Below are 14,882 nucleotides of genomic sequence, written 5' to 3' on the forward strand. Positions count from 1 at the left end.
GCCAAGTTTGTGATCTCTTTACTGCAAGTGTAGTTAATGAAGAATTTTCTTATTTGTGTGGTTTTCCATTGCTCAGAAAAGTGCATTTCATTGTTTATTGCCAAAAGAATAGTTTGACAGTACAGAATAAACAGATTCAATTTGCTTTATAATTTAAGCAGTACAAAATAAGATTTAGTTTACAATAAATGCTGCAGGTGTTGCAAATTCTAATGTCATTAGTCATTTAAAGCAGTTCATAGTTCAAAAAAATATTAATTCTGGGATACACAATGTTCTGGGGTTTGGGTTTTTTTTTGGTTGAAATTTTGGAGACTTACCTTTTGCTATAAAGCTTTTTTTTAATATGTGGGAGTTCTGAGCTCAGAATTGCATTCACTAACTGTGATTAAATTCTGTATGAACTGAGGAGCAGGGAATGGGAGGAGAGCATTTCCCTTTTTGTGCTAATCTTAGCAGCTGCCAGTCCTGCATCATGAGGTCTCTGGCAGGCCGGGAAGATCACAGCCCAGGAGGATGTTGTTAAAATCCACAGGGAAGGAAGTATGGGCAGGACTGTAGTAGAAGACAGGTTGCAGAAAGATCTTAAAAAACAGATCCTCTGCCTTAGCCATTGCCATGACAGAGTTCTGTAGAGTAATGCTGGGTTTTAAAGCAGTACCAAAGAATATAGATAGCTGTATAATTCAAAGGTGCTCCTTCTTCATAGGATTAGGATCTAAGCTCATGTATTCTTTTAAATGGCAGCAGAAGCAAGGTGTTTGTGGAATAATTTCATGCTAGCAGTAGAAATCATAAGAGATAATTGACTGTTGTTTTCTCCTTCACAGTCAGCTCCTTCTCTCTTTCTTAAGAGCAATTTTGAATATCTGAGGGGCAATTACCGTAAAGCAGTCAAACTTCTAAACAGCGCAAACATTGCTGAACATCCAGGCTTCATGAAAACAGGTAAACTAGAAACCCTTCACTCTGCAAGTGCTTACATTTGTCATGTAATAGGGCTACTCCTGACAGTAATGCTGAGTGTACTAACAATTAGTTAAGGGAGTAGACCCTGCCTGTCATGGGTTTACATGCTCAAATATGTTAACATCGTTCTTGTGCTCCTTCCCATAGCATTGTTCTGCTTTTCATCGAGTGTTCTAGGTAATGCAGCTGTTGTCTGTGAAACTGGATTTGTGAAGTTGTAAATGTGCTATTTGCAATGCTTATATGTGGGGTCTTTAAGACGTGGAACAAAAGGCAACGTAGATCTAGCAGTGAAATTTCAGACTGCACTTGGAGAGGAGTTGTAGCAGTTGTAATGATGGTTGTGGAGGAAATGCGTTTCATGGAGTGGAAGCTTGACTTCTGTCATATGCCATTTTAAGTTACTTTTATGTCTAGAACGTGTGTAGACATGCACAGAAGCAGAACTGCACATAAATGTGTGTAATTGTTATATACATAAAAGTTATGTGCTATAAATATATTTGCTACGTGTTGATACAGGCATTGTATATAATATTCTGTAAATACAGAGGTTTTAATTGGCTATTTTATAGCATGAGTTGAAAAATAAAGAGAGAAACCTGTATCTTGTGACAGTAGAGACTTTGGATTTAAATACTTCCACTGTAAAACTACTGAATGTCTTTATTACTGTGTTCAGTGCTTGCTTTGGGATAGCTGTCGTAAGACATTTTACAGCACAAGAAATTGTCTAGTAGATATTGGTGCATAGATTGCAGTTAGGTGATAAAAATCATGGAGTTGCCCCTCTTAGTACATTTTTCTTCTGTATTTACAGGTAAGAGTCTTAGAAAATATTCAAAATATTGGCTGTAATTCCTATTCTGGCATAGCTCCACCAGTTCTCTTGGAGCGGGCTGGAGCTCCACCAGTTCCCTTGGAAACATTTTGCACTAGTAGCACAGTAGAATGTTTGCTTGAGAGTCTTCTTAGTTTGGTTTATTTGGTTAATTTGTTAGTGGTGTTGTGCTTTTATTCTTTTTTTATCAGTGGCAACCGTGTAAAATGTCAGCAACCAGCAGAGAAATTGAAAGTTCAATTGATTTTCAGTCCTTTATTATTTAGAAGGAACTTGGTACAGTGTTACCTGAGCATGATAGGTTTAGGAAGGAGAGTGCATTTCCTGCTGGTTAGGTCAACATATTTGTTTATTTATAAGACCTTGATCTTGAGAAAAGCTTTGCAGGGGCCCTCGTGTGACTATTCATAATAGTAGCCAAATCTTAGCTATTCAAAATGACAGAAGTAGTTCTGTCATTTCTTAAATAGCAGTTTGCTTAATGCTAAAATCTCTCTAGCAGAGTATTGTTAATTGTACATAAATCTCTGTATTAATGTACAGTCTAAAGGATTGTTCTGGCAGGTATTAGTTTGACATCTTATTTTTTTCCAAGTTAATACAGTTTGTTAGTTTTGAGATTCAGGACTCTTGCCATGGAGCAGGGTTTTTAATAATAGATTCTTTGCAGTGGTCATGAAAACATTACACAAAGGAAAACACAGATCTAGAACTCTAGCAATAATATAACAAACATTAAACTATTAGAACTGGGAGAGAGGTTCTTGTGGTCGATTATACTGCTTGCCCACTACAGGAACTCAAGAAACTCCTTTCTGCTTAAGACAGAAGGCACTTGAGTTCACTTAGAATGGAATCATAGAATCAACCAGGTTGGAAGAGGCCTCCAAGATCATCCAGTCCAACCTAGCACCCAGCCCTGGCCAATCAACCAGACCATGGCACTAAGTGCCCCAGGCTTGGCTTCAGCACCTCCAGGGAGGGTGACACCTCCCTGGGCAGCCCATTCCAAAGCAAATCACTCTCTCTGTGAAGAGCTTCCTTCTGATATCCAGCCTAGACCTTCCCTGGCACATCTTGAGACTGTGTCCCCTTGTTCTGTTGCTGCTTGCTTGACAGAAGAGCCCAACCCCACCTGGCTACAACCTCCCTTCACGTAGTTGTAGACAGCAATGAGCTCTGCCCTGAGCCTCCTCTTCTGCAGGCTGCACACCCCCAGCTCCCTCAGCCTCTCCTCACAGGGCTGTGCTCCAGGCCTCTCACCAGCTTTGTTGCCCTTCTCTGGACACGTTCCAGTATCTCAACATCTCTCTTGAACTGAGGAGCCCAGTACTCAAAGTGTGGCCTGACCAGTGTCAAGTTCAGGGGCAGAATAGTCTCCCTTGTCCTGCTGGCCACACTGCCATTGTCTCTGCTGCCCACCTGGGCACTGCTGCCTCATCTTCAGCTCCTCTCTCCCAGCACCCCCAGCTCCCTCTCTGCCTGGCTGCTCTCAACCACTCTGTCCCCAGCCTGTAGCACTGCATGGGGTTGTTGTGGCCAAAGTGTAGAACCCTGCACTTGGCCTTGTTCAATCTCATCCCCTTGACCTCTGCCCACCCATCCAGCCTGTCTAGGTCCCTCTGCAGGCTCTCATACCCTCCAACAGCTCCACAGCTGCTCCTAGTACCCTCAATTTTTACAGAGTTTTGCAAAGAGGCTTTTGAATATTTACTCACAAAATATTATCTCCAGATTCCCAGGGCTAACTACAGTTTCCAGACAGTACCCAAACACTTGCAAGGAGTTCTGTTGCTGTCTTGATAGCCTTCTGAGTCTTCTGAGGCTCTAACAGGGTGCTGGGAGAGAGGCAGACGATGACTATCTCTGACCTGATCCTGGTTCCTCTTTGACTCCAGACTCTGCATGGAGGTTTGCAGAGGTGCAGGCAGGATGTGTTGCAGATGTGCAGGTGGGCACAGTGTCACACTGGCTGAGCAAGCCTGTCATGTGAAGGCACTTAATGCCTATTCCTGGTAAACTTAGGCAAGTTCCAGGTGTACAAATACAAAGTATCATGGTTTGGTATGATGTAGCAGGCAGAGCATGGCAGGATGCAACAGCAGAGAGCAATGAGGCAGGAGCATGTTGAGGCAGTGCATGTTGTGTTTTCCTGCTCATCTCTTTTTATCAAGGTAGCCCAAGACTAATGGTTATTTGGGCACAGATTAGCCAGTCAGAATGGCTGTTTGCCAAACCTGAGCACATTAGGTAAAGTCAGGATTTGCTTTTACCCTTTTTAGGGCAGAACATAAACAAGTGTATCAACATGTGCCTGTACCCTGTTTACAAGTTTGGAAGGGACATGGAGGAGACTGGAAGGCACCAGGCTTTTGTCTTCATTTCCTGCCCTTGCTTCCCCCAGCAACAGGAGAGAGGGAGAGCAGAAAACATGTCTGGACAAGCCACGACATATTTAGACCTATTTTAGCCTTCCATGACAAGGATATCAGGTCAAGTATTAAAAAATAATGTGTATTTTGTCTGTAATTATTACCTCAGAATGTTAAAATCAGATTTTTTTTTTAATTAAAAAAAGAAAAAGAGGCCTACAAGAAGACTGGAGAGGGACTGTTTGCAAAGGCCTGTGCTGATAGGGTGAGGGGCAGTGGTTTCAAACTAGAGAAGAGTAGATTCAGATTGGTAAAGAACTTGTTCCAAACGTCCATGAGGGTAATGGAATGCTGGAACAGGTTGCCCAAGAAGGTAGTTAAGGCTCCTTCCCTGGAGATACTCAAGGTGAGGCTCAGTAAGGCTCTGGGCAACCTGATCTAGTTGAAGATTTCCCTGCTTACTGGACTAGATGACCTTTGGAGGTTCCTCCCAATCCATTCTGTGATTTGAGAATTTCTCTTTTACAAGAGCCAGTTGTTAGAAAACTTGAAGTGATTGCACACTGAGTTCTCAGAAAACCTCTAGGTGAACTGCCTTCAATTTGCAGTCTGTCAAATTGACTTTATACCTGCCTCTCCTAGAGTATAGTGCACAAAGTCTGGCAGTCAGTAGCTGCCTATAGGTAGGCAATTTCAGATCAGCTGTCCAAGAGACACAGAATAGTATCCAGCAATGTAGATTATTAAAATGCTTGTGAAACAAGGAGGTGATGTGCATAATCCATGACCCACCTGTGTTTAACAGACTACCACCATCAGCCAACCCCTGGGAAGGTGGTGGGAGCATTTTATGTGCTCAGTGCAGTTGTTCAGTTTATGACAATGGTCTTCTGCTGTTCTTTCAGGTGAATGCTTACGGTGTATGTTCTGGAACAACCTTGGCTGCATTCATTTCGCAATGGGAAAGCACAACTTAGGAATTTTTTACTTTAAAAAAGCCTTGCAAGAAAATGATAATGCCTGTGCACAGCTAGGAACGGGCAGTGCAGATCCAGGTAAGACTTTCTAAGTGATGAAAACAGATAGTGGAAGACGGATGGGTGAGTTGAGACAATGGAGGGCAGAAGCTTTCGGTAGTTGGCAGCCACATTCCTGTTTCATCTCTTTGCAGATGACAGGATAAGGAGGGTGTGAATCCTCATTCAAATTTGATTTCAGAGTACAGTTGTTGTCACCAGAAGCAGGTGATAATGAAATATGTTCTTTTGTTGCTGTTTTCTTTGGCGTGGCATGGGACTGGGGCAATTACTTACCTCTATTTTATGGTCTTTTACCATCAGTCAGGGAGATACTACAAAGTAATTTCTGTGACCTATTATAAAATGACAGAATGTTAGAAGGAACCTCCAGAGATCAAGTCCACCCCCCTGCTAAAAGCAGGATCCCCTAGGGTAGTCTGCACAGGAAAGCACCCAGGTGTGTTTTGAAAGTCTCCAGAGAAAGGAGGCTTTCAAACCCCAGAGGCTGAGAGTAACAAAGATGTGTATTCTCACAAATGTAGGACTAATTATTATTATGTAACATTAGCTTGAGGGACCAGAAACATAAGTGGTTAGCATTTTGTGTATTTCAGCCTTTGTTAAAAATGCAATTTGTTTGTCTCTCCTATCAGCCTTCATGTGAAAGAAATTGATTTGCAGAAGGGGGCTAAGTCAGTCTCAATTCAAGAGAGATATTGAAGTGCTGGAAGGTGTCCAGAAAAGGGGGATGAAGCTGGGGAGGGGCCTGGAGCACAGCCCTGTGAGGAGAGGCTGAGGGAACTGGGGGTGCACAGCCTGGAGAAGAAGAGGCTCAGGGCAGACCTCATTGCTGTCTACAACTACCTGAAGGGAGGCTGTAGCCAGTTGGGGTTGGGCTCTTCTGCCAGGCAACCAGCAACAGAGCAAGGAGACACAGTCTCAAATTGTGCCAGGGGAGGTCTAGGCTGGATGTTAGGAGGAAGTTGTTGGCAGAGAGTGATTGGCATTGGAATGAGCTGCCCAGGGAGGTGGTGGAGTCGCCATCCCTGAAGGTGCTCAAGAAAAGACTTAGTGCCATGGACTAGTTGACTGGCTAGGGCTGGGTGCTAGGTTGGAACTGGCTGAGCTTGGAGGCCTTTTCAAACTGATTTGATTCTATTTGTGTGATGAATGGGGTCTTTGTTAGTTTTGACATGTTTTCCACAGTTTCTGTCCTCTTCCTAGAGTTAAGTTTTCTGCTCTCCTGAGTTATACATCCAATGTGGTGTTAATATTTTTCTGCAGGAAAAAAATTTTCAGGGAGACCCATGTGTACACTACTGACTAACAAACGATATGAGCTGCTCTACAATTGTGGAATTCAGCTCTTGCACATTGGGAGGCCCTTAGCTGCCTTTGAATGCTTGATTGAAGCAGTCCAGGTTTATCACTCAAACCCTCGTCTTTGGCTGAGAATAGCAGAATGCTGCATTGCTGCCAACAAAGGGGTAAGTCAATTTGAGAAGTCCTTATTTTGGCTGTAGTTATGATTTACATGTGACCACAGAGAGGAGGAGGTAGTACCTTTTGTTTTGGTTGTAGTTATGAATTACATGTGACCACAGAAAGGAGGAGGAGGTAATACATTTTGGTTGTAGTTATGAGTTACATGGGATCAGAGAGGAGGAGGTAGTACCTTTTGTTTTGGTTGTAGTTATGAATTACATGTGACCACACAGAGGAGAAGGTAATACCTTGAGTTGAACTGTGTGCTCTAACAGACTAGTGTTGCAGTACCTCCAGATGAATTATTTGTGTGTGTATGTGTGCTTTGTGTCTTTCAAAGTGTAAGGGATGATCTCAGACCCAATGTTTGCCTTTTTTAAGGCTATCCAAAAGATTGGCATGGGGTGAAACAAAAGCACCTAAATGGCTTTTTCAGCTTCTCTACAGTTACAAGCTGAAGTTAACATGTTTTTTGTTGGAGAGACTTGTTAAGCCTGATTTTGGTTTTGGTATTTTACCATCACACCACTTTGGCATTCCTGCTTGTTATGAGTCCTGAATGGGTTTGAAGATTAGATTTCTCCAGGCCATCTGATGATTTCCCATTGGAATGGGCTGCCCAGGGAGGTGGTGGAGGCACAGTCCCTGGAGGTCTTCAAGAAAAGACTGGATGAGACACTTAGTGCCATGGTCTGGTTGACTGGCTAGGGCTGGGGGATAGGTTGGACTGGATGATCTTGGACGTCTCTTCCAACCTGATTGATTCTATGATTCTGTTTACCTTACTTCATCTTGAGATAATTTTAGAAGGAATAATTAAGATATTGCTTGGAAAGAAATTGACATTATTCTCTAATGAGGCATCATTTTATAGCAGGGAGTAATATAGAACATATTCTGTAGTCAATGCTTTCTACTTAAAATGCAGATACTAACATGAAGTTTGACTTACTACTTGTTTTGTGATGCCTCAAGCTTTCCATGCTCATTTAATACTGGTTACAAAATCTCGAGGTGTATATACAGTTAACTATACATAAACCCATATATAACAATGTATTTAAAAGAAACAACAGTAACCAACAACCCAACAAGTAATTCTGTCTTTTTTTTGTCAATGAAACAATAAAACTTGCTCAAGATCTTTTTTCTATACTACTTTTCTGTGCTTGCAAGGATTTCTGTTCCTGAACTGCAGAAATAACAAGATGAAATTGGAATCAGTGATGAATAGGTGATAGGTTGGACTACATGATCTTGGAAGTCTCTTCCAACCTGGTTGATTCTGTTCTATGGTTGGGTTTTTTTGTGGGTGGTTGTGGAAGTTTGATACTCACTTCAATGCTTGACACACAGGGACAACATTGATGACTTCTGTTGCTGATACTCTGAAAAATTTTTGACTGAAGTATCTTGGATGTTTATGTTTAGACTCCCGGGATTGCATGACTGCTTCTGAAATGATGAGGTTCTGTCTTAAATATTAGCTGGAGTAGTAGTAGAAAACATACCTCTATTCAGCAGAGATCCTTTGTCTCTACTTTAAGGCTAGATACTACTATGTTAAAGGTATGGCTGAAAGTATGTTGCTGTTGTTTTAGCAAACAGTAAGGCTAGAGTTTTTCATATTTTAATTAATGTGATTAATGAATGAGGCTGGTCAATAATGTTGTTTAAAAATAAGATACAGCACCATGTCCTAGAAGTCTATTGGACTCTTGTAAGGGCTACTAGAAGTATTTGGTGAAAGAGAAGCTTCCTGCCTGACATGTTCCTAATGAATTGTTTACAGTTTTCTTGATGTACAAGTAATATAAACTCCTTAAAATACTTCCCCCCCCCCCCCCTTTTTTTAATTCTATCTGTTGTAAATACACTATCCAATTTCAGCTACAGCTTCATTTTATAGGACAAAAGCACATTTTGATGTGCTCTTCATGCACTTTAATTTCCATTGAAATCTTTGCTCATTCACCCCAAACTCATCTAGAGTTTCATTATTTCCTCACTCGGTTGCTACTAGAAGTTGAGAAGGGCAAGACAGTAGTGTGGCTAGCTGGGGACTCTGAGATCAGCCTTCTCCATCCTGAAGCTGCTGTGATCTCAGTCTTTGGGGAACTGAGTTCCTAACTGCTGAGACTTGTCACTCCTCTGCTGGCAAATTTGTAGAACCCTGCTGACAGCAGACATCGTAGTGCACGTCCTCTTGGGCATCTTAGTTTCATCCTGTTGATCCATGTCTGTTTAGGATAAGCTACAATTCAGAGGAACAGGGACAGGATCGTTCCTCCTTAGAAGAGAAAACTGCACCAAAATATTAGGAGATACTGTCCTTGATTCCCTGTTTAGCTGTGGTTCACCCTTTGGGTGTGTGGGCAGGATGATGTAATCCATAATTACATGATGCTGCACAATTCTTTCCGCAGTGTGCCCGTTTCACTCGCTGCATGCATGTGTGCTATTAATTGAACTAATGGCTACATTCACTCTTTTGGCTCCTGAATTTTCTCTTTCCTCAGTTTGGGCAGCTTCTTTTTGCTGCACACTATCTGTATCTTTACAAATGAAGAATTCCTGAGTTTTCCTCTGGCTATTTTGATAATAAATTTCAGACAGATAAACCTCATCTAGAAAGCTGTGTATGTATCACCTAGTGCTGCTATCACCATTTCACAAGCATGGCACTGGCAGTTCAAGAATGCTGCACTGACTGTGATTGTGAATGTACTAGCTGCAGTCAGATCTGAGTTCTGTAAAGCACAGCCAGCACAGGAAGAACAGCTTGCTTCGTGCTCTTCTTGCACTTCTCCATCTGAATCAGCTGAAGCTGCTGCTGAAGGAATGTAGTATTCTAGAGATGAAATATAGCTGGAAGGTGTTTCCCTTTCTGTCTCTTTTTCTGAAGTATGTGCTTCACATCCAGACTCATTGTAGGTGTATTTGTTGTTTGGGTTTTGGATGTTTGCTGTGGCTTTAGGGGCCTTTTTGAATTTAGCAGTAAATGCCATTGTCAGTGGTCTTCACAGTATATTCTGATAAATTTTCTTAGAACTTCACAGCTATTTAAGATAGATTTAGGATAAGTCTTCTTAAAACCGTGACTCTATCCACTGACTTCACTTACCAACGACTTCACTTACCAACAAAGTTGTTAAGATAGCTCATGGTAAAACAAACTTCAGTAAAGAGGATGTGAAGATAGTTCTTGAGACTGACAGTTAGGGTAGTTTAAGTTCATTTGATCTCCAGAATGAAGCTTTGCATGTGCCGTGGTTCAGCTTCATACTCGCCATGGAACAGCTGCAGAGCAGCGTTTGGAATGCGGTGTGAGCAGGGAGAGAAGGTGGCAATTCTGAATGTTATTTGGCTCATCGTTTGTTTTCTTTTTAGATTTCCTAGCAGTTCTTTTAATGTGATTTGGTTCATTGTTCTTTTGCTTTCAAAACAGAGGAAAAACTAGGTCAGTAGGCTATCAGACAGGCTGTCAGAACTAATCTGTGATTGCCCTGTGCGTGATGAAATCCCTCTGCGACACAAAGACAATAGAAGGTGCCTGATCTTTTGTGGTGCTTTCTATGGGTACAGTTTTAAATCTTAAGTTGTCATTCTTATATTTTAGCAGAGTTTCTTACAGCTTTCACTTACTTTCTCAAGCCACGAAGTTTTAATCTTTTTTGTGTCATTCCCTTTTAGACATCAGAACAAGAGACTAAAGGTCTTCCCAGTAAAAAGGGAATCGTGCAATCTATAGTAGGACAAGGCTACCACCGTAAGATAGTCCTAGCATCCCAGTCAATACAGAATGCTGTTTATAAGTAAGTATGTCTTCCATGGGCTCTTCACTTCATCATAGCCTTAAGGGTATGTGGCTGTTTATCAGGAGTTTCTAAAACTGTAATGGAATGAATGTTCATTTTGAAATGATTCGTTTGGTAAAGAGAGGCATGAGGAGTCTTAGTGCAACACTGGATGGCCAGCAGAGGGCGGAGCTGTGTGTTCATTTAAGAAGCTTAAAATGGATTTCTCTGGGATGTGTGTTTCTAAAGCTGTCCTCCTTTTCTCACTTAAGAAAATACATATTTCCAGTAGGCCACTTAAGAAAGCAGCAGGGAGCATCTAGTTGCTTTGTCAAAAGTTCAGGAAATGAAGCAAAGCAAAATAGCTTCTTGTAATTATGGACTTGGATCTGCACACTGTATTTGGGTATCATGATGTGATTTCATATATGGAGTAAGGAAGATACAGAAGTCTTCATAAATTAAGTGTGTTTTGTTTAAAACATTTTTTAACTTCTTTATCCTAAAGCTGTCTCTGCATTCAGATCTTTCTGGAGCTTTGCTTTTAATTTAGTAATGTTGCTACTCACTGGCTAACTTCTGTGTCTCTTTAAGTGATGGACAGTCCTCAGCAATCCCTGTAGCCAGTATGGAATTTGCAGCAATTTGTCTAAGAAATGCCTTGCTGCTACTGCCAGAAGATCAGCAGGAGCCAAAGCAAGAAAATGGATCTAAAACTAGTAATCAGCTGGGGGGAAATACAGAAAACAGTGAAAGCAGTGAAGCATGCAGGTAATGAGAATTGCACATAAACCTTTCTTTTTGTCCAAAGTAAGTCTGAGCTGACAGTCCTGTTTGGTTTGGCTGGCAGAAAAGAGACTGCATTTGTAAATTCCCTTAGCAATGTTGAGATATCAAGGAAACTGTCTAGCTGCTCATTGCCTTAGTTCCTGGTGTGCTAACTTAAGAGTAAATACTGAGTTGGTTCCTACCACTCCTCACAGTTTCAATAAATTAGACAGCAAACTCCTTTTATTCACTGGCCAACTTCATTTCTGGGCTGCAAGTACTGTGCTTTCCCATACACTCCTGCAGTGCATATTGGTGTTTCTCTAATTGTGGCTGAAGGTCTCCTCTGTTGTGTTGATTTTGTGTGTGTGTGCACCTGCCCTGTGCTTGATTCAATATATAAATGCCCAGTATCTCAGAAGGAAACACCTCCCTGCAATCAGACTTGTCAGTCCTTGGCCCTGGCATGCCCTGTTGCATTTGGTTGGGACTAGACATGGGAAGCTAGATTTAGACAATAAATATGACAGCAGCACTGAATTTCTGTTTCACAAAAACGTTTAATAATTTCTTTCCTTGAAGCTGCAGGAAAAGTAACTTGTAGAAAATGCATGTCAAGTGTGGTTTAGGTGTTTTAGTGTTGTATTGGGCCTCATGTGCCCTGAACTTACTTTTGAAGAGTGCCTTTCATTAGCATAGCCTGCACTTTCATTAATGACCATTTTGAGAAGGGAAGAGTAACTCATCTGGGAGAAGTGGATACGCTGCAACTTGAACTGCTTAGAGAGCAGTGAAAAAAACACAGCATCTTTGTCAGAGCCAAGTACAGATTCATTTTAAGAAGATCCATTTGTTTACTGCATATATGCTGGGTTGCATGCACACAAGGTACATCCCCATGTATTCTGAGGTTGCTTGGGGTTAGACAAGGGCTGGGAGTTATGGGCTGCTGCTGTTACAACAATATTTTGAAGCTTTCCCCAACCTTGTGTGAAAGTTGTGTGGGTTTTTTAAATTGTTTTTTCTTAGTGAGGTTGGAGGTTGTGAATTAACTTCCTCTGGCAAGCTGTATGCTGCCCATTGCAATGAGGCTTCAGTGGTTTCAATGAGACTTCAACTTTAAGCTTATGGGGGCCTCTAAGAGGGAGTGATGAAAACAAAGTGGATGCCCTTACTCAGGCAAGACTTTCATGTTTTTTTGAGGTGGTGTGTGTTTGGTTTTGTAGGAGTGAGGAAAGGAAAACATTCCTTGTACATAAAGATTGTAGTTACTATCTTCTTTCAAAACCAGATGCTTCTTCAACTTAAAAAACCCAACTTCCTCATATCTCCCACTGGTTGTTGCCATGTTCAAAATGTCCAGCAATAAAGAAGTTTGGTTTTGAATGTGTGTCACGTTCTGAAGGGTTCTCTAAGGATTTGTTCCTTCTGACAAGGAACCCTCTGAGAGAGAACAGTAAAACATGCAAGACATTTGAAGCAAATCACTCTAATTGAACAGGATGGTTTTGAAGCAAATCCCACTAATCGAGCAGGCTGACTCTGAGGCAGATTCTTCTCTTACAAGAAAACACTGAATACATGCAGTGGTTAAGGGTATTTTTTTAATCTAATTTTTGGTAGAGGCATGAAGTACACACACTACAGGAGTGCTGAGTACAGATTCCCCTGGAATCTGTGGCTCCCTGTTTTAAAGGTCTCTCAGAGTTATCTTACCTGCTTCTTGTAAACAGATGCAAAACGACATCAGTGAAAAAGTTAGGGGGACTTGGTTGCTCTCCCCACAAAAAAAAATTGCAAAGCTTCACAGTCTCAAAATTGGAAAGTTTTTAAGATTATTTTTAAAAGGCATTTTGAAATAATAAAAATGAAGGTAGCCAGAAGAGGAGGCTCAGGGGTGACCTCACTGCTGTCTATAACTGCAGCAGTGAGTAGCCAGGTGGGGTTCAGTTTCTTCTCCCAGGCAAGCATCAACAGAACAAGGGGACACAGTCTCAAGTTGTGCCAGGGGAGGTCTGGGCTGGATATTAGGAGGCAGTTCCTGGCAGAGAGAGTGATTGGCATTGGAATGGGCTGCCCAGGGAGGTGGTGGAGTTGCTGTCCCAGGAGATACTGAAGAAAGCCTGGATGAGACACTTAGTGCCATGTTGAGTGGCTAGGGCTGGGTGCTAGGTTGGACTGGATGAGCTTGGAGGTCTCTTCCAACCTGCTTGATTCTATGATTCTAAGTGTAAAGAAAACTGTAGCACTTTGTTGATTATCTTTCTAGAATATTTATGTATTTATTTTTTAAGATGTCTAAAGAGAGAATTAGTTTACTGCTTTTCTTACAGGCTAAAAGAGAGGACACAAATGTCTTTCTCCAGTTCAAATTCTTGTCTTATGCCAAACTTCAAACTCAGCTTGAGGCTATGGAGAATGGTGTGGATTGTTTGGACTGTCAGTCAAATCTTTTCCATCACATGTCCCTCTTCTTCCTTCTCAAATGGAACAATTAGGAGGCATGTGCCTCAGTTTTTGTACAGCTTAATTTCTCTGTCTTTTAGGCTACAGATTTTTTGCTGCCCTTTTACATGGAGTGAATGAACAGAAATGCTTATTAGACTGAGATTTTAAAAAGTAGCTCTTCATAGTCACTATCATTAATACACTCTTTTCATTCCAGCAATAAAGGTCATGAAGGAGATAAATTCATTGCAGCTCCACCTTCTTCACCTTTGAAGAAACAGGAATTAGAAAATTTAAGGCAAGTATATAATCTAAAATATTCACCACTAAATGACTGTGCTGTGATTGTGGAGTCATTGCTGAGCTTTTTGTTTAGGCACTTGAAACACTGAACTGTAATTGTTAATCTGAGGATTTTTTTCCAAGTGCATCTGCTTTCTTTGTGCTGAACTTTGAGTCCAAACAAATAGAAGCCATCCAGAATTCCAACTCAGAAACAGATCAGTCTGTCTGATTCCCCTGTGATAATTTGGCATTGCAAAGAAATCAAGTCCTATAAACAACAGAACCAAACCCTGGCAATAGTTGTGATTGATGGATGGAGTCGAGGTTACTCTGCTTTGCTTCTGCCTTTACTCTGCTGTTGTCAGAACCCACCTGGAGTACTGTGTGCAGGTCTGGAGCCCCTAACACAAGAAGGACATGGAACTGTTAGAACAAGTCCAGAGAAGGCCACACAGATGCTCAGAGGACTGCAAGAGCTGGGGCTCTGCAGCCTGGAGAAGAGAAGGCTTCAGGGAGACCTTAGAGTGGCCTTCCAATATCTGAAGGGGGCTACAGGAGGGCTGGGAAGGGACCTACTGACAAGGTCTTGTAACAACAGGACAAGGAGGAATAGGTTTGAACTGGCAGAGGGGAGATTCAAAGTAGATGTTAGGAAAGGGTTGTTTGCAGTGAGGGTGGTGAGACACTGGCACAGGTTGCCCAGGGAGGTTGTGGCTGCTCCCTGCCTGGAGGTGTTCGAGGCCAGGCTGGATGAGTCCTTGAGTGACCTGTTCTAGTGGGAGGTGTCCCTGCCTATGGCAGGGGGTTGGAACTGGATGGTCCTTGAGGTCCCTTCCAACCTAAACCGTTGTGTGAATCACTGAGGAGCCATTACTGAGACCCTGGTTCCTCTATTCCG

At 41.9% G+C, this 14,882-nt stretch overlaps 1 protein-coding gene across 1 annotated transcript in view; it reads left to right on the forward strand.

The window, feature by feature from the left end:
- The window catches only part of CNOT10 (CCR4-NOT transcription complex subunit 10), a 42,511-nt gene that overhangs the window by 12,846 nt on the left and 14,783 nt on the right, over positions 1-14,882 (forward strand). The window contains exons 8-13 of the mRNA XM_064169605.1: positions 831-948; positions 5,088-5,237; positions 6,486-6,688; positions 10,380-10,501; positions 11,078-11,254; positions 13,917-13,997. Coding sequence (XP_064025675.1) covers positions 831-948; positions 5,088-5,237; positions 6,486-6,688; positions 10,380-10,501; positions 11,078-11,254; positions 13,917-13,997 — 851 coding nt within the window. The remainder of the gene's footprint in view (positions 1-830; positions 949-5,087; positions 5,238-6,485; positions 6,689-10,379; positions 10,502-11,077; positions 11,255-13,916; positions 13,998-14,882) is intronic.

The sequence above is a fragment of the Pogoniulus pusillus genome, chromosome 32 (assembly GCF_015220805.1).
Source record: "Pogoniulus pusillus isolate bPogPus1 chromosome 32, bPogPus1.pri, whole genome shotgun sequence".
In the NCBI taxonomy this organism is placed as follows: domain Eukaryota; kingdom Metazoa; phylum Chordata; class Aves; order Piciformes; family Lybiidae; genus Pogoniulus; species Pogoniulus pusillus.